At 45.2% G+C, this 18232-nt stretch overlaps 1 protein-coding gene across 5 annotated transcripts in view; it reads right to left on the reverse strand.

Moving 5' to 3' along the window:
- ARMC9 (armadillo repeat containing 9) overlaps positions 1–18232 on the reverse strand; it is a 177901-nt gene that overhangs the window by 114756 nt on the left and 44913 nt on the right. For all 5 annotated transcript variants that reach the window (XM_039469780.2, XM_039469783.2, XM_074398860.1 and 2 more), the window contains exons 9-11: positions 13804–13902; positions 2822–2856; positions 328–439 (exon numbers count right to left, since the gene is read on the reverse strand). In XM_039469780.2, coding sequence (XP_039325714.2) covers positions 328–439; positions 2822–2856; positions 13804–13902 — 246 coding nt within the window. The remainder of the gene's footprint in view (positions 1–327; positions 440–2821; positions 2857–13803; positions 13903–18232) is intronic.

Here is an 18232-nt window from a genome sequence, read left to right on the forward strand (position 1 = left end):
GGGGCTGTGGGCAACCCTGACTCCATGCGCTCACACACGGGCTTCCACAAGCAGAGTGGGGCTCATGGCCAGGAAAGGGCCACAGGCAGGTACAGTCTTCTTGGCCTTGAAATTCATTTATTTAACTCATTACATCACAATTGTCATAACATAGGGGTTTCTTAAAGGAGGCCCAGGCTATCTTCAGAAGCGGCAACTTCCATTCTTGGTGTCAGCAGAGGGGAAGAAAGATTTCTGGAAGATGAGTTAAAAGATACAGGCAAAGCAGCCAGCCAAGAAAATCACTGGTTTGGTTTGGTTTTCTAACTTCAAGACAAAGGTACCTACCCAGCGCAGAGCCTGCAACAAGAAGGCTTTCAAGCGGTCACTCCCCAAAATCAAATCCTTCTTCAGTTTCTCATAATCCAGGGAAGGCAGTAATGGGACATCCTTCAATTTCCTACTCAGCAACACAAGTTCAAACAGAAAGAAAAGGGCAAAAAGGCATGTTCATTACACCTCCTGAGCATTATGGCACCCGATCTAGAACCTGCTGTTCCCCTGGGCTCCCAGCATGACCTACAAGCTTCCACCTAGAGGACGGCCTGGGGTCTAGGTGCCTACCTCAGCTTCAACCAGCTCAGCTCTGCCTGTTCTGTTGGATGGACTGAGATTCTGTTTAACATTTTTCCTAAAACAAGGAGTCTCTGCCTGAACAGATTTAGAAACCCCTACAGATTCACCTTCAGCCAGAGCCTCCTAGGATGGGGAAGAAATCACCTTGAGGGCATCATAACTTTTCACTGAAGTCCTGTTGAGAATTCTGGACACAGTCCAAAGACGATGGCCCTAAGTGTTCTACCTCAACACGTGAAGCCACTGTTCCTCTCAAGCCTGAGCAACTGGACTGGGGGAAGATGAGCAACAGTCAGGAAACAAGTGTGAAGCATAAGTAGGCAGAGGCCGGGTACAGTAGCTCACACCTGCAATCCCAGCACTTTGGGAGGCCTAGGCAGGTGGATCACCTAAGGTTGGGAGTTCGAGACCAGCCTGGCCAATATGGTGAAACCCTGTCTCTACTAAAAACACAAAATTAGCCAGGTATAGTGGCACATGCCTGTAGTCCCAGCTACTCAGGAGGCTGAGACAGGAGAATCGCTTGAACCCAGGAGGCAGAGGCTGCAGTGAGTTGAATTGCACCACTGCACTACGGCATAGGCAAGACACCACAAGACTCCATCTCAAAAAAAAAAAAAAGAAAAAGAAAAAGAAAAAAAGAAAAAAAGAGTAAGTAGGTGGGTGGCTCAGCCTTCCGAGGAGGCAGAAGGTGTAGTCAGGAAGCGGCATGGGAACACAGCCAGGAGATGGGCTATAGGACAATTTGCAGACCCTCCTCAGGAAGATTCCAAGTCAAAGATCTCAGGGGAGCTAGGTTTCAGCGAGGAGAGGCCTCGGATTTGAGATACACACAGCTCAGACTACCCCGCCACCTGCCTTCGGTCAGCCAGAAACAAAAGGAATCATCACCTCAACTTCCCTGTCACTAAAATAAGTGTCTTCACGTTTTGTTTTATTGTAGCAAAGGAGATCAGAGGGCATGGAAAAACTGGTGAAATTTAATGAGGTTTGCAGTCTAGTTCACAGTACTGTATCAATGATAATTTCCTCATTTTGGCGTAATACTCTAGTATTACACCAAATGCTAAGTGCTGTATATGTATTAGCTAATTTTTATCTCACAACAATCCTATAATAGAATTACTATGATTCTCCTCATTTTATAAATGAGGAAACTGAGGCACAGAGAAATTATATAAGTAATCCCTGGTCACAGGGTGGGTAGCAGAGGTGGGCTTTTAACCCTAGACATCTGTGCAGTAAGTGATACTGCTGCCAAAGTGGTAGGAGAGAATAAAGTGCAGGGTCAAGGTCAGACGCAGGCAGGGCTGAGGAAGGAGGAATGCTGTGGGCATCTCAGGTGTCTGAGGAATCGCACAGTACCCCTGTCTTCTTCGCCTTCCCCACCAAGCTGGCTCAGAGGGTCCCAGAAGCCACCCTGGTCCATATGTCCAAGTCAAAGGTTCTCAACTCTATTGCCACAGTCCCCTACAGCATAAGACACTCCCAAGGGGAACAGCCCAAATGGTCAAAACAGGCACACACAGGGCTGCCCATGGCACTGATCACAGCGTGATCCAGCAGACAACATAAATTCAGACACTGCAACGCTCTGTGGATTGCACTATGGTAGTAGATTCAATTCATTTCTATACAATACCATATGAACAATTCAACAGCTTTTTTCATTTGAGGCTTCCTTACCAAAGAAATGGAATAAATAAAAGATGGCAGGGTGCAGTGGCTCATGCCTGTAATCCCAGCACTTTTGGAGGCCGAGGCGGGCGGATCACCTGAGGTCGGGAGTTCGAGACCAGCCTGACCAACATGGAGAAACCCCATCTTTACTAAAAATACAAAATCAGCCAGGCGTGGTGGCACATGCCTGTAATCCCAACTACTTGGGAGATTAAGGCAGGAGAATCACTTGAGCCCAAAAGGCAGAGGATGCAGTGAGCCAAGACTGCTCCATTGCACTCCAGCCTGAGCAACAAGAGCAAAACTCCATCTTAAAAAAAAAAAAAAAAAAAAATTATTATTCTGGTTTAACAACATTACTTATAAGTACTCATATTTCCTTTAATATCCACATGTAGTTCTAGCTCAAATGTAGCATTCCTCTAAACTAGGCTGCTAAGATGAGTGTTTTATTAAAGACACTTTGAATTCCCGTTTTACGCATTGCTGTTCTCCTTAATAAAGATTCCTACGAGTAGTTACTTACACAGGTGCCAAGGAGGCTCGCAACATGGTGGATGCCTGAGGGGAAGAAGACAAAAGAAAAGAGTGTTAAACACTGACAGCGATGCACTGATCCCAAATCACCCTAATACCATGGAATCAACAGATGTGCAAAGTTTTAATCCACCAGGATTCACCAACCAAGGATTACAGGCATGAGCCACTGCACCCGGCTGGTTTTTTAATTAAGATTTTCTCTTCAAGTATAAAAATGTGCACTTTGTACCAAGTCAAAGGTTCTAGAGGTATTTAAAAAACATTAACAACCCCTCTTCCACCCCACTCTCTTTTAATCCTGTCTACAGGCAAAATCACTGCCTGCTTTACAGACATTCTTGTCCCATTTATTTTGTGTGTGTGTGTCTTTTTGCCACTACAAGCAGTGCTGTGTTAAGTATGCACTACTACATCTGATAACCAGATACAGTGTGTGGTGCTTGTTTGAACTGACTCAAATAAACTAACTGTAAAAAGATATTTTGAGAAAATAAGGGAAATCTGAATGTGGAGTAGACTGGTATTAGCTGCTACTAAGGAATTAGTGTTACCTGCATTTGGTGTTGTGGCTATGTGTTTGTATATTAAAGCCTCTGATCAGTTAGAGATGTATATTGAATTATTTACAGGTGACATGACATGTTTAGAATTAGCTTTAAAGAACTCAAGGGTGGGGGCAGGGAATAAGTACAGGAGAAGAAAGAAACCAAGATTAGTGAAATGCCATTTATTGCTGAAGCTGGGTGATGGGCACTTGGGGGACTCATTTTATAATTCTCCCCTCTTATGAAATTACAAAAGCCTTGTTAAAAATCTTATTTATTGTCATTTAATGATACCTAAATTATTTTTTCAATTTTTTTTTTTTTAACAGATAGGGTCTCACTATATTGCCCAGGCTGGTCTTGAACTTCTGCGCTCAAGCAATCCTCCTCCCTCAGCCTCTGGAGTAGCTGGGATTACAGGCATGCACCACTACACTTACACTTATTGATACTTTGTTTTGTGAGCTAAGCTAGACTTCCAAAATCTAGATCAGGGTATGCGATTTTCATTCTGATAAACATTGCCAGATGCCCTGCACTGAAGGAGAGTCTTCCTTTCCCCTTATCAGTACTGGATCCTATCACTCTAAAATTTCCGTGAATTCAATGGTTTTTTTTTTTTTTTTTTTTTGAGACGGAGTTTTGCCCTTGTTACCCAGGCTGGAGTGCAATGGTGCGATCTCGGCTCACTGCAACCTCCGCCTCCTGGGCTCAGGCAATTCTCCTGCCTCAGCCTCCTGAGTAGCTGGGATTACAGGCACGTGCCACCATGCCCAGCTAATTTTTTGCACTTTTAGTAGAGACGGGGTTTCACCATGTTGACCAGGATGGTCTCGATCTCTCGACCTCGTGATCCACCCGCCTCGGCCTCCCAAAGTGCTGGGATTACAGGCTTGAGCCACCACGCCCGGCTAATTTCGATGGTTTAAAAACAGTTTACTTTCTTAAACTTCAGTGATACTGGCCATTATTTTTGACCTTGCCTTCATGCCTATGTGATCAGATGGTTTTCATGGATTTCAACCTCACTTAAGGAGGTCTACCCTACCTCAAGGTTATACACACGTTCTTTCAATTCCTCTAATATTTTCATAGCTTTATTTTTTATATTTAGAGATTTCATGCTTCTGGAATTCATGCTAATGTGTTTTCCTTTATGATATGAGTGCCATGTTAAATCCTACCCAGGCCGTCCAGTATCACCTCAAAATGTTTCCATCAGTAAGCCTTGCTTCCTTCCTCTCTTTTCTTCACCTCCTTTTTGTTCTTCCTTTTTAAATTTAAATGTGAACACTAAGGTGAAAGGAACATAATCTTCAGGCCCCAGAGTTCCCTACAGCCTGGCACCAGCTGCTGCACACACTTCCCAGCTCTGACAGCCATCTGACTCCGTGACCCATGAAATAAACCAGCCCTTTCCTACCTCTGTTATCTGCTAGATATACACCCATCCTTGGGTTTATTTCTGGACTCTGCAGCCCCCTGTTACTCAAAGCCCGTTCCTCAGAGAAGCAGCATCACCCAGATCTCATTGGAAATGCAGAATTTTGGGTCTCATCTCAGACCTCCTGAACCAGAATCTGCACTTCAGCCAGATCCCCAGGGGACATGCCTGCACAGTATACTTAGAGAAGCTCAACTCTGGTCCATAACACTTTTTTTTTCCTCTCTCTTTCTTTCTCTCTCTCTCTTTCCTTTCTCTTTCTTCTCTCTCTCTCTTTCTTCCTTCCTCCCTTTCCCCTTTCCTTTCCTTTTCTGAGTCACAGTCTTGCTCTGTTGCCCAGGCTGGAATGTAGTGGCACAATCTCAGCTCGCTGCAACCTCCACCTCCCGGGTTCAACCACACCAGGCCAAACATCACTTCTAAATGGCTCAGACTGGCCAGGCACGATGGCCCCCACCTGTAAACTCGACAGTTTGAAAGCCTGAGGCAGGTGAATCACTTGAGGTCAGGAGTTCAATATCAGCCTGGCCAACATGGTGAAACTCTATTTCTATTAAAAATACAAAAAATTAGCTGGGCGTGATGGCGAGCATCTGCAGTCCCAACTACTCGGGATGCTGAGGTGGGGCTTCTTGACCTCAACAGAGGTTCAAATACCCACAATGGAATCCTTGAGGCAGTACCTCAGCCAGGGGATTGAAGAGGCAATGGAGGCCCATGCCAGAGGCACCACCCCCTCAGATGGGGAAGAGGCTGCTATGACCAGCTTTTTAATGGAAGGAGCACTTGAATGAGATGAAAGCCACTTCACCCTAAGGTGACAACAGATGTTGAGCAAGAGAGTAACACGATCAGATGCCTGGAAGACACCTGAGTCCTTCCTGGAACACAAAGCGTACAAAGAAAGGCCACTTCAGCTCCTGTGTGACAAATGACTAGCAAGGTAAGAGCTTTAAGACCAGATAGGAGGGCCGGGCGCGGTGGCTCAAGCCTGTAATCCCAGCACTTTGGGAGGCCGAGGCGGGTGGATCACGAGGTCAAGAGATCGGGACCGTCCTGGTCAACATGGTGAAACCCCGTCTCTACCAAAAATACAAAAAATTAGCTGGGCATGGTGGCACATGCCTGTAATCCCAGCTACTCAGGAGGCTGAGGCAGGAGAATTGCCTGAACCCGGGAGGCGGAGGTTGCGGTGAGCCGAGATCGCGCCATTGCACTCCAGCCTGGGTAACAAGAGCGAAACTCCGTCTCAAAGAAAAAAAAAAAAAAAAAAAAAAAAAACACCAGATAGGAAATGTGACTGTAAGCCAGGAGAGAACTAGGGAGAGCCTGAACAAACAAAAACAGCAGCAACGTGGGCAGGGAAGGAGGAAGCTCTTTCAGACCCCGTACCCAGGCAAAGGACAAAGAAAAACCTCAGACACTTCCCAGGTTCAGGAGGGGAGACCACCTGTGTGGAGGAAAAGTTGAGCCCGATTTGGACACAAAAAATGTGGCGAACCTGTCAGGCATTCATGGAGAGGCCAGCAAGTCTGGGTTTGGAGCTCAGCTGATGGCAGGTCACAGCTCTAACCACTGGTTGAGATATTATTACAAAGGTGTTTTTCGAGACAAAGAGTCTTGCTCTGTTGCCCAGGCTGGAGTACAGTGACACAATCTCAGCTCACTGCAACCTCCACCTCCCAGGTTCAAGTGATTCTCGTGCCTCAGTCTCCTAAGTAGCTGGGATTACAGGTGTGCACCACCATGCTAGCTAATTTTTGTATTTTTAGTAGAGACAGGGTTTCGCCATGCTGGTCAGGTTGCTCTTGAACTCCTGAACTCAAGTAATCTACCTGCCTCGGCCTCCCAAGGTGCTGGGATTATGGGTGTGAGCCACTGCGTCCAGCCTACAAAGGTGTTAAACCCTCTCATCATCAGCTTGGCCTGGGTATGCAACAGGCATTGGTTTGCAAGGTATAGCAGGGTCAGGGGTGCTGGTTGGGAGATTCCTCAATACACAGGGTATCACGCCCAGAAAGATGGCCTGGACACACAGCGGCAATGTGGGGAAAGTGCAGTCATTTGCCAAGATGTAAGAAAATCACACGGGGGAGAAGGCAAGGGTTAAAGATGCTGAGCTTCAAGCTGGAGCCACAAGCCATGCAACAGGAAGCTGCTGACGAAGATGGCTGATGTGGAAGCAAGTGCCTTCTAAGATCCACATGTCCTGGGTCTTTTCACATTTAACGCTATAGCATCTATCACAAAATCAAAAGTATTTTAATGCAAACTTAAATCACAGGGCTGGGCATGTTGGCTCATGTTTATAATCCCAGCACTTTGGGAGGCCAAAGTGGGAGGACTATTAAGGTCCAGGAGTGCAAGACCAGCCTGGGCAACAAAGTGAGACCCTGTCTCTACAAAAAAAAATTTTTTTAATTAGCCAAATGTGGTGGCGTGTGCCTGTAGTCCCAGGAGACTGAGGTGGGAGGATCACCTGAGCCCAGGAGGTCGAAGCTGCAGTGAGCCTGGGAGACAGAGCAAGACCTTGTCTCAAAAAGAAAAACCAAAAAAACCTTCACTGGTGGGAATGTAAATTAGTTTAGCCACTGTGAAAAGCAGTTTGGAAGTTTCTCAAGAACTTCAAACAGAATTACCATTTGACCCAGCAATTCTGTTACTAGGTGTACATCCAAAGTAAAGTAAATCATTCTACCAAAAAGACATGTGTACTCCTATGCTCATGGCAACACTGTTCACATAGCAAAGACATGGAATCAACCCACGTGCCCATCAGCAGTGAACTGGATAAGGAAAATGTGGTACATATATACAATGGAATACTATGAAACCATAAAAATGGACAAAAGCGTGTCCTTTGTAGCAACATGGATGCAGCTGGAGGCCATGATCCCAAGCGAATTAACCCAGGAAAAGAAAACCAAATACCGCATGCTCTCACTTGTAAGTGGAGCTAAGCATTGAGAACACAAGGACGCAAAGATCAGAACAACAGACACTGGGGACTACCAGCAGGGGGAGGGTGGGAGGGGGCAAGGGTTGAAAAACTAACTCTCAGGTATTAGGCTCACCACCCTGGTGATGAGATCATCTGTACACCAAATCCCAGCAACATGTGATTTACTCATGTAACAAACCTGCACATGTACCTGCTGAGCCTAAAACAAAAGCCGAATAAATGAAGTGTTTTCACTTTTCTTTCCAGTGGGGCCTTATTTGGAGTTGTTGAAGAAAAAGAACATTAATTCTCAAATGGGCCATCTTTCTAAATAAGGATGCATTTAAAAGAACACTTCCCCATTCAAGGAATCCACAAAGCCAGAGGTGCCACTAGGTGGGACATGGGACTCCCCCAGGGGGCAGGGGCTCCAATTTCTACCTTAAGAGTTGGCACTGAACTCTGTCTCCTGCTCAGCCTGCCCTCTGCCCACTCCTGCTCTTAGGACAGAGGCTTGGTATGGGTGGAACGAGCCCCTCTCATGGCACACCTTTCCTCCAGCGTCTCTGCATTCCCGTTTGCCCAGGGAGAACAGGGGGCAAAGAAGAGAAAGACCAACCAAGGCACTTTCAACTGCTCTAGGCAGGAAATGTATACTGCACCATTAGAAACAGCAGAAAACAGAAAAGCCACTTAAATGTCTGATAGAGAAATGCTGTTCTCAAATTAGAACTCCAAAAGATAAAGAAAATACACACATGGGTAAAATGAATGACATGTATGTAAAGGCTCTAGAAGGATGCATATGAAGCACAGGCGACAGGTTCCCACGGAGTGCAGAATGCACTGAGCAAAGGGAGGGGAGGCGGTGTGCTCCATTTACAGATGAAACGGTACACTTTCTAGCTAACACATTGTGTAATGCTAGCTCTAACCCCAACCCTAACCGCTGTGCTGACTTTCAATACATCACAGCCAGGGAGCTGCTCTGCCACAGATGAAAGCTCGACAGCAGCCAGTCATCCAGGAACAGCCTGGCAGAGTTCCCCGCAAACCAACACGCTTGTGAAACAAAAAACTCAGCGTCTTGTGCCCTGAGGGAGAAGTTTCTCCCTTACTTCTTATCACTAAGTTGCTGATAATATAAAATCTGATTTCTCTCATATCCCAGCAAGCCACAGGCTCTGATAAGGTAAGGACTACAGAAAGACAAATGGGTTGGAGCAGCAGTACGTGGAGTCAAACGGAAAAGGCCACCTGAGAGAGCTCTGACCTCAGAGAAATGAATCCCATCATTATAAACCTTCTGGGAGTGCCTAGATACACGTACCAGCTTTGATAACATGGGCAGCTTTCTGGACACAGCTACCTGGGCATGAACGAGGTGACAGCAGACCCACACTTCTTTCCTCTTGTGGTGTTTCTACTGTGGGGCGCTCGGTCAGTGAGAGCCTTCCTCTCCAGAGAGGGAGTGACTCACGGGACTGGTGAGGCTGGGGGCAAACCTGGGCATCGCTGTCCTGCCTGTGCTCTTCTGCTTTGGGCAGAGCTCACCAGAAAGAACATGTCAACTCCGTTTCTCTGTGCCACCCTCATGGTGGCCACAGCAATGGCAGAGGGCTAGGCTTGGCCAGAGCTATCCAGGACTGTGCAAGTACGCTTCTGTAACTCCCAGGCGCGAGTGGGATCCCACCTGCCTACAAACAAAATCCATATTCTCAGCCAACTGTGGCAGCTCACACCTGTAATTCCAGCATTTGGAGGAGCCAAAGCCGGAGGGACTACTTGAGCACAGGAGTTTGAGACCAGCCTGGGCAACATAGTAAGCCTTCATCTCTACAAAATAAAAATAAGAATTAGCTAGGTATGGTGGCACATGCCTATAGTCCCAGCTACTCAGGAAGCTAAAGTGAGAGGATCATTTGAGCCCAGGAGGTCAAGGCAGCAGTGACCCTTGATTGTGCCAATGCACTCCAGCCTGGGTGACAAAGTGAGACTCTGTCTTAAAAAAAAAAAAAAAAAGATCCGCATTCTCCAATGTAAGCTTTGTTAGTACCAACAGTTACATTTTCAGGTCCTTTTTCCTTTACTCTTTTGTCCTATTTTTTGGTCAGTTCAGAACTCGGGGAAAGAAGGGCTCTATTTAGTGGGCTCTTTTGAATTTTCAACAGTGAGAAAGTTGGCAGAAGCCCAGATTCTTTTTAACTGGCAGATATAAGAACCAGTATCAAGCATACCAAACTTTATAGACACCAACGGTTTTGTGGCAGGGCCAGGCCAAGCTCCTTTACAGCACGTAATTCACAGTAACACTCAAGCTCAACACAGCACCTGCCGGTGAGCTGACCCAAGACCGTTCTGTGAGGGAGGCTGATTTGTGCTACGTATTCATCTTGAAATTAATTGCATTATGTTGAGCCCTCGAGTAGAATTTGTTCCCTTAAAAAATTAGCAAAAAAAGCAAGCAATCTTCTTCTTCCAAATCCTAAAACCTATCACTCCAGTCACTGGACACTGCATCTAAACTTTATCTTAATTTCCTTCTTCACACATTGTAAATTTGAACTCTTGAGATAGATATCATAAATCAATTTTATGCATGCATGCCTAGTCAACAACAATATTCTTTTATACTTTCACAATGACCTCTCATCAACTTTTTATCACCTTGTTAGAGAAATCAGCTAGAAATAATAAAAAGGTTTTTGGAGCTTTTATTGTGTTCCTAAGCTAATGTCTCAGTAGAAAGAGAATGGTTATCACTAAGCTAAACATAACTCATCCTCCCTCCCCTGGTTTCCAGTGGTTAGACAGAGTCTGTACTTTGATGCTAACATAACAGTCAGGTGGTGGGACTGTCTTCTGACAGATGGCATTGGTGACTTCTCGTGGGATAACCAGATGGGTTGTACCCCTGCTCCCTTTTAAACTGTGCTTAATAACATGTCATCAGTTTTTTTCTTTCTTCTTTTTTTTTTTTTGAGACAAGGTCTCATTCTGTCATTCAGGCTGGAGTACAGTGGTGTGATCTCCTCTTGCTGAAGCCTCAACCTCCTGTGCTCAAGTGATCCTCCCACCTCAGCCTCCTGAGTAGCTGGGACTACAGGCGTGCAGCACCAAGCCAGCTAATTTTTGTATTTTTTGTAGAGATGAGTTTTCCCCCTGTTGCCCAGGCTGATCTCGAACTCCTGGGCTCAAATAATCTGCCAGCCTTGGACTCTCAGAGTGTTGGGATTATAGGCGTGCACCACCATGCCCAGCCAACATCAGTTTCAAATAAGTTGGATACATCACTCCTCCTAGAGAAGACAGAAATGTAAGGAGGCTTATATATATAAGATATGATGGGATTTTATAAACTGAACCTAGAAAACACTAAGTCCTTGATGAATTAACAAATAAATGAGGAGGAGGAAGAAAGGAGTGCTCCTACTAGACACATCCCACCATGCTAATCGCCGTGAGAAAGCCAGTTTCCAGTAAGCACACTCTGCATCCTAACCCTCCGAATGTTAACTGGACAGTGGACAGAGAGTCAGCCATATTCTTGGGAATGTAGCTTAAAGCCCTTCTTCTGAAGGGCTCCTGAGGAAGTTACTTTTCTAAGACTTGAATATCCAATGGTGACTTTACTGACCTTTTAAAAACGGCTGATTCTCTAAGATTTCGGCATGCTAAAATCACTGTGGCCACGTCCCAAAGACTCCGCATCTACTGTCTGTCCACGTGTGTGGAAAAGCTGATAGAGCCAGTCATTCTGAGATATTCCTGTTACGCCGAGGGGAAGTGGTCAAGGTCATCTGCTCTTCAGCACATGACTACATGCTTTCTATGAAGATCCATAGAAACTGCTGACCCATGAGACTATCCTTGGGTCTTAGCACCAGAAATAACTGTGTGAAGCAGTTGTCTGACCATCCAGTCTTTTAAAAAAACGTATTTAAACTTGTTTTTAAATTATATAAGTAACACACCTACTTGGAAAAAGTCTGAAGGGTAGAGAACTTACTCAGCACTGAAATGGTCTATTTCGGGCAATGTGTGGTGGGCTTGTGGGTGCTGGTTTTATTGTCATGGTTCCTAGCCTGCAGATGCAGCACATGTGTTGTTTTGGATGCAGGAAATATTACCTAATAAAAATTATGTAACTGCCTCTCCTGCTTTCTAAGCACTGGGAATCATGTAACTGCTCATGTTTCCCTTTTTGTACAGTCTGCTAGAAAGCCCAGAGCCAAATCCGTAGCCTGCTTCTCTGGAGGTACAGCAACTCACAGCATACATTTTTTGTACTAACATTAGCCCTTGCTTAATTTTATTTTTCCCACCCTTGTTTTCCCTTAACCACAATTTCTTTACTTATTTTTATTTTCTACCTTCTTATTTCTTATATTTTATCATTTCTCATATTTATGTTTTCTCATAATAAACTGCTTCTTCAAATCTACTTGAGAATTAGGTAGGGCATACATTTTCTTTTAAATACTAAAAAAAAGGCTTCTGTTTATTAAGACTCTAATATTATATTAACGTGCAAATCCTTATTTAAAAGCTGCAGCTCTGACCCAGAGGGATGCCTCAGGATCACCCAGGAGTTTCGTTCCAAATCTGTACAGCTGGCTTCATAGGGCTTCACCTACCCAGCTTGTGAATGGGGCAGAGGTTGGCATGGACTCCTGGCCCATGGGTTCCTGTATTTTGAAGACTTCGAGAGACACTGGTATCTCCCCTGGTTACGAATGCCTGCCTCAAAACCATGGGCCTCCAGATGTGCCAGCCTAAGGAGGACACAAGATCATCGAGGTCATACTTGGCCTAGGTGATTCAGGGATGCATAACCTGAATCTAATTACAAGGAAACATCAAACACAAAAGGAGAAATGTTCTATTTTTTTTTAAAGGGAGAAAATTACATTCTTCTAAAATGTCAATGTCATGTAACTCAAAGACTGAGGAAACATTCGAGCTTAAGAGGCTAAGAGCTGTGCCAACTCAATGTGATAACTGACCCTAGATGATCAGAGGACAAGAAATACAATGAAGGACATTATTGACTCAAACTACCAAAACTGGAAGATGGACAGTAGATAAAAAGGCTGTATCAATGTTAAATTTACTGAAGTTGGTAACTTTATAGTTATATGAATGTTCCTTACCTTAAGAAATATACACTGAAGTATTTAGGAGTAAAGGTTGGTAATACACATAATTTATCCTCAAATAGTCTAGAAAACAGATTTTGTGCATATGTGTGCATGCCCATGCGTGTTTAGAGAGACACAACAAAGAAAGGGGCAAATGCTAACAGCTGGTTAATCTGGGTAAAGGGTATGCCAATGTCTGTTGTTACTTTTGCAATTGCAATTATTTCAAGTAAAAAGTTAAAAAAAAAAAAAAAAAAGCCCCTGCTTTAGACCACACAACCTCCACTATGGCAGTGCTTTTAAAAAAGGAGAACGGGCCAGGCAAGGTGGCTCATGCCTGTAATCCCAGCACTTTGGGAGGCCGAGGTGGGTGGATCACGAGGTCAGGAGATCGAGATCATCCTGGCCAACACAGTGAAACCCCGTCTCTACTAAAACTACAAAAAAATTAGCCAGGCATGGTGGCATGCACCTGTAATCTCAGCTACTTGGGAGGCCAAAGCAGAAGAATAGCCTGAACCGGGGAGGTGGAGGTTGCAGTGAGCCAAGATTGTGCCACTGTACTCCAGTCCAGGTGACAGAGTGAGACTCCATTGCAAAAAAGAGAGAGAATAAAGTTTCCATCCATTCCTACTGATCCCCAACCCTGGGAGCCCCACTGAGTGGCTATAACTGGTAGACAGAACACACCTCTCTCCTCACCCTCCCCAAGAGGCCAGCTTTCAGCTGCACCCTCGTCAGAAACATTTATTTTCCTTCTACGAGTTTCTAGACTTCAAAAGCCAGCTGAAATGTAACCTCTTGCATGTTATTTTCTCATGCTATTTTTAAAGTTACAATCTTTTTAGATTTGGGGGGAGAGACCACTGGCACCCTGCCCTGAGTACGGAGCCTCACCGTCCCAGGCCTCGTGAAGTCCACACTGTGTGCCAGGCTCTGTCGCATCTGGTTACTGAACAGGCGGACACAGACGCTCTGGAGGTACTCAGGGGTGATCTGCAAGGAGGACACAAACACAACTGATGATGGCATGAAACTCACCGAGGGGCACCTGAGCCACGCTGGCAATTATTAGAGCGGCCTCACAACAGCTTTCTGTAAGGCACGATGATGAGGTATATAAGCTAGAAAAATAATCATTTGCTTTAACATCAGAGCTCTTGGGAGGAGAAAAAGCACTGGTCCTAACAGAACAATGTGCTAACACACAACAGGTGTGCTCATGAGACAACAGACTGCAAATTATGTAACTCGACTCCAGGTATCTCCACTGCAGAATAAACAGATCTCAAACTCTTTTGGTGACTTCATGTAAAAAGTCACTGGGTGACTATAACGTGGGGGAAAGAGAGCCAGGCTTCAAATCCGAAGGTCAGGGCTCAAGTACTGGACTCGAAAAGACCAATAGCTCTGCCTCTGCTTTCCACACCTTTATTGAAACAGCTGCTGTGAGGGGGTAAATGAGGTCACAGATACGCCTAACATATGACAGGTGGCTCGGCCAATGCTTGCTGACTGAATGATGGAGACCCTTTTAATTAACTATCCAGTGCTTGACAACATGAAGCTGAGCTGCTGTGACCATCAACACTGCTGGCTTCTGCATTCTTCTTCAGTATCTCTTGTGTCTCTCTCACGAGCTACGAGAATTCAGGATTGACATACATCAAAGATGTTGGAATTTTTTTCATCTCTTATATTTTCTTTTTAGAAAATAAAGAGAGAGGTGGTGCCTCTCTCACCAGCTACAGGAGTTCAGGATTGACACACACCATTGAAAGTCCTGGAATTGTTTTCATCTCTTTTTTTTTTTTTTTTTTTTTTGAGACAGAGTTTCACTCTTGTTACCCAGGTTGGAGAGCAATGGTGCGATCTCGGCTCATTGCAATCTCCGCCTCCTGGGTTCAGGCAATTCTCCTGCCTCAGCCTCCTGAGTAGCTGGAATTACAGGCATGCGCTACCATGCCCAGCTAATTTTTTCTATTTTTTTAGTAGAGATGGGGTTTCACCATATTGACCAGGATGGTCTCGATCTCTTGACCTCGTGATCCACCTGCCTCGGCCTCCCAAAGTGCTGGGATTACAGGCTTGAGCCACCGTGCCCGGCCCCATCTCATATATTTTCTTTTAAGAAAAAAATGTATGCTCATTTCAATGTACAAGTACCACAGCCTCTCCTGAATCCCACCATTCTCCAAAAAACCAATCCCTGTGGGAAACAACTATTAAAAAGTGTGCACCCTTCCAAAACTTTTTCTAGGAATGACAGTTGGAAAAGAACCTCCTCTTCTGCAGCTTCTCGATTCCACCTGGGGGAATTTCCATGTGGCAGCAGAAGTGGCTGCTCTCCCACCCCTGCTCATCCACTTGCACAGGAGGAAGGCCATCCCCCCAGGCTGTGTGGGAAGCAGGGCTACTCCACCCCTGGGGAGTTGGAAAGGGCTGGGCCAGGGGTCCCCAGACTTTTTACACAGGGGGCCAGTTCACTGTCCCTCAGACCATTGGAGGGCTGCCACATACTGTGCTCCTCTCACTGACCACCAATGAAAGAGGTGCCCCTTCCTGAAGTGTGGCGGGGGGCCAGATAAATGGCCTCAGGGAGCCGCATGCGGCCCGTGGGCCATAGTTTGGGGATGCCTGGGCTGGGCCCTTTTCTCTCCTCCTGGGCCTCTTGCCTATCTGCTAGAAACTTCTGGTCTGCTTCAGCCACATAAAAGGCTCTGTCCATCCTGTGGCAGGTGTCTGTCATCCCATGTTACATAGCTACATGTGAAGTGACATGGAGAAAAAGGGACCCCATCCCAGGGCTAGACCTGCTACATTATCCTGAGTCCATTCCTTCTGAATTCCTATAGTAAACTTCTACAGTATTAAAATTTAAACATTCCTTTTTCAGGGCTGGTGTAGTGGCTCATGCCTGTAATTCCAGCATTTTGGGAGCTGGGGCAGGTGCATCACTTGAGCTCAGGAGTTTGAGACCTGCATGGTTAACATAGTGAAATACCAGCTCTAATAAAAATTAGCCAGGCATGGTGGCACACACCTGTAGTCCCAGCTACTCAGAAGGCTGAGGTGAGAGGACGGCTCGAGCCTAGGAGGTTGAGGCTGCAGTGAGCTGTGATTGCACCACTGCTCTCCAGCCTGGACAACAGAGTAAGACCCTGTCTCAAGCAAACAAACAAAAAACATACCTTTTGATCCTATAATTTTAACCTTTCTTTCTATACTTATTTCTTCCCTATAACTAGAAATATGTTTGCATATACTTCGTATTAGAAACATACCTGCCCCATCTTCTATATCTTTTTTTTTTTTTTTGAGCTGGAGTTTTGCTCTTGTTGCCCAGGGTAGAGTGCAATGGCGTGATCTCAGCTCACCACAACCTCCGCCTCCCGAGTTCAAGCGATTCTCCTGCCTCAGCCTCCCGAGTAGCTGGGATTACAAGCATGTGCCACTACGCCCAGCTAATTTTGTATTTTTAGTAAAGATGGGGTTTCTCTATGTTGGTCAGGCTGGTCTCGAACTCCCAAAACATGTGATCCACCCGCCTCGGCCTCTCAAAGTACTAGGATTATAGGCGTGAGCCACTGTGCCCGGCCTACCCTAGATCTTATTCTTCTTTTTCACCCTAGATCCTCGTCTATCAACCCCCTCTCAACAGCTTCTCTTTACAGCCAAAGTTCTTGAAAGAACTGCCTGAGTTTGCCATCTCAACCCACCTTCACCTTTCAACACAATGTGACCAACTTTCTACCTGAGTTCCTCCATGGAAACGTGTGCCAAAGCTCACAACCAATGAACTTCTAAGTGTCAAAACCACTGGATGCTTTTCAGTTCTCTTCTTCTGGAGATTTCTGTGGCTGTTGAGATTTTGCATCAAACCTTCAGTCCTGAAACTGTTTGTTCCTTTAACTTCTGAAACTGCTAGCAGAACCATTTCTCTAACAAGCCAATCTCATCATGTCACTTTCTTGCTTAAAACATGAGAATGGGCCGGGCGCGGTGGCTCAAGCCTGTAATCCTAGCACTTTGGGAGGCCGAGGCGGGTGGATCACGAGGTCGAGAGATCGAGACCATCCTGGTCAACATGGTGAAACCCCGTCTCTACTAAAAATACACCATGCTGGGCATGGTGGCGCGTGCCTGTAATCTCAGCTACTCAGGAGGCTGAGGCAGGAGAATTGCCTGATCCCAGGAGGCAGAGGTTGCGGTGAGCCGAGATCGCGCCATTGCACTCCAGCCTGGGTAACAAGAGTGAAACTCCGTCTCAAAAAAAAAAAAAAAAAAAAAAAAACATGAGAATGAGGAAAGAAAACAAACGGCTAAAAAAATATATACATATACATACATATATATATATATGGCTATAGCAAAGAACAATATATGAAAATATACTCAGCCTCATACATAATTAAAGAAATCTAAATTGGCCAGGCGTGCTGGCTCATGCCTGTAATCTCAGCACTTTGGGAGGCTGAGGAGGACAAATCATAAGATCAGGAGTTCAAGACCAGCCTGATCGACATGGTGAAACCCTGTCTCTACTAAAAATACAAAAATTAACTGGGCGTGGTGGTACACGCCTGTAGTCCCAGCTACTCGGGATGCTGAGGCAGGAGAATCACTTGAACCCAGGAAGTGGAGGTTGCAGTGAGTCGAGATCGTGCCAGTGCACTCCAGCCTGGGTGAGAGATCAAGACTCTGTCTCAAAAACAAAAAAGAAATCTAAATTAAAATATGCAGAATGCCAAGTTTTACTTACCAAACTGACAAAGACTTCAAAGTTTACTCCAATTTAGTGCTGCCACGTGTGGAGACAGCTCCTCTCAGACACTATTCGGGGAGCAGGCATTGTAGGCATTTTAGGACAAATAATTTGGCAACCTCTGTCAAAACGCTCATGCCCATACGTATCTTTGCTCTATCAGTTCCCATTTTAGAATTTTATCAAGATGTACAGTATACACGAGGATGTTCGCTGCAACATTTTTTGTTATAAAAAACAAAAAACCAAAAAATTTAAATGTTCATCACCAGAGCTCTGATAACAATTCACCTTTATAACGGAATCGTGTACAAGAATTAAAATTAATGGGGTGGATCTGGTCATGCGGAAAGATCTCCAAGTTATATCAAAAGAGAAATGGCAAGTTTCAAAAGAGTAATGAATCATATGACCCAACTAAGTGTACATATGCTGTACACATGTGTTTACACATGTACACACACACATGCATATGCTGGGAAATGTTCTAAAATAATACACAAGACAATGTCAGTTTTTTTTTTTTTTTCTATAAGATGGGGTTTCACCATGATGGCCAGG

This window comes from Saimiri boliviensis, chromosome 5 (assembly GCF_048565385.1).
Source record: "Saimiri boliviensis isolate mSaiBol1 chromosome 5, mSaiBol1.pri, whole genome shotgun sequence".
In the NCBI taxonomy this organism is placed as follows: domain Eukaryota; kingdom Metazoa; phylum Chordata; class Mammalia; order Primates; family Cebidae; genus Saimiri; species Saimiri boliviensis.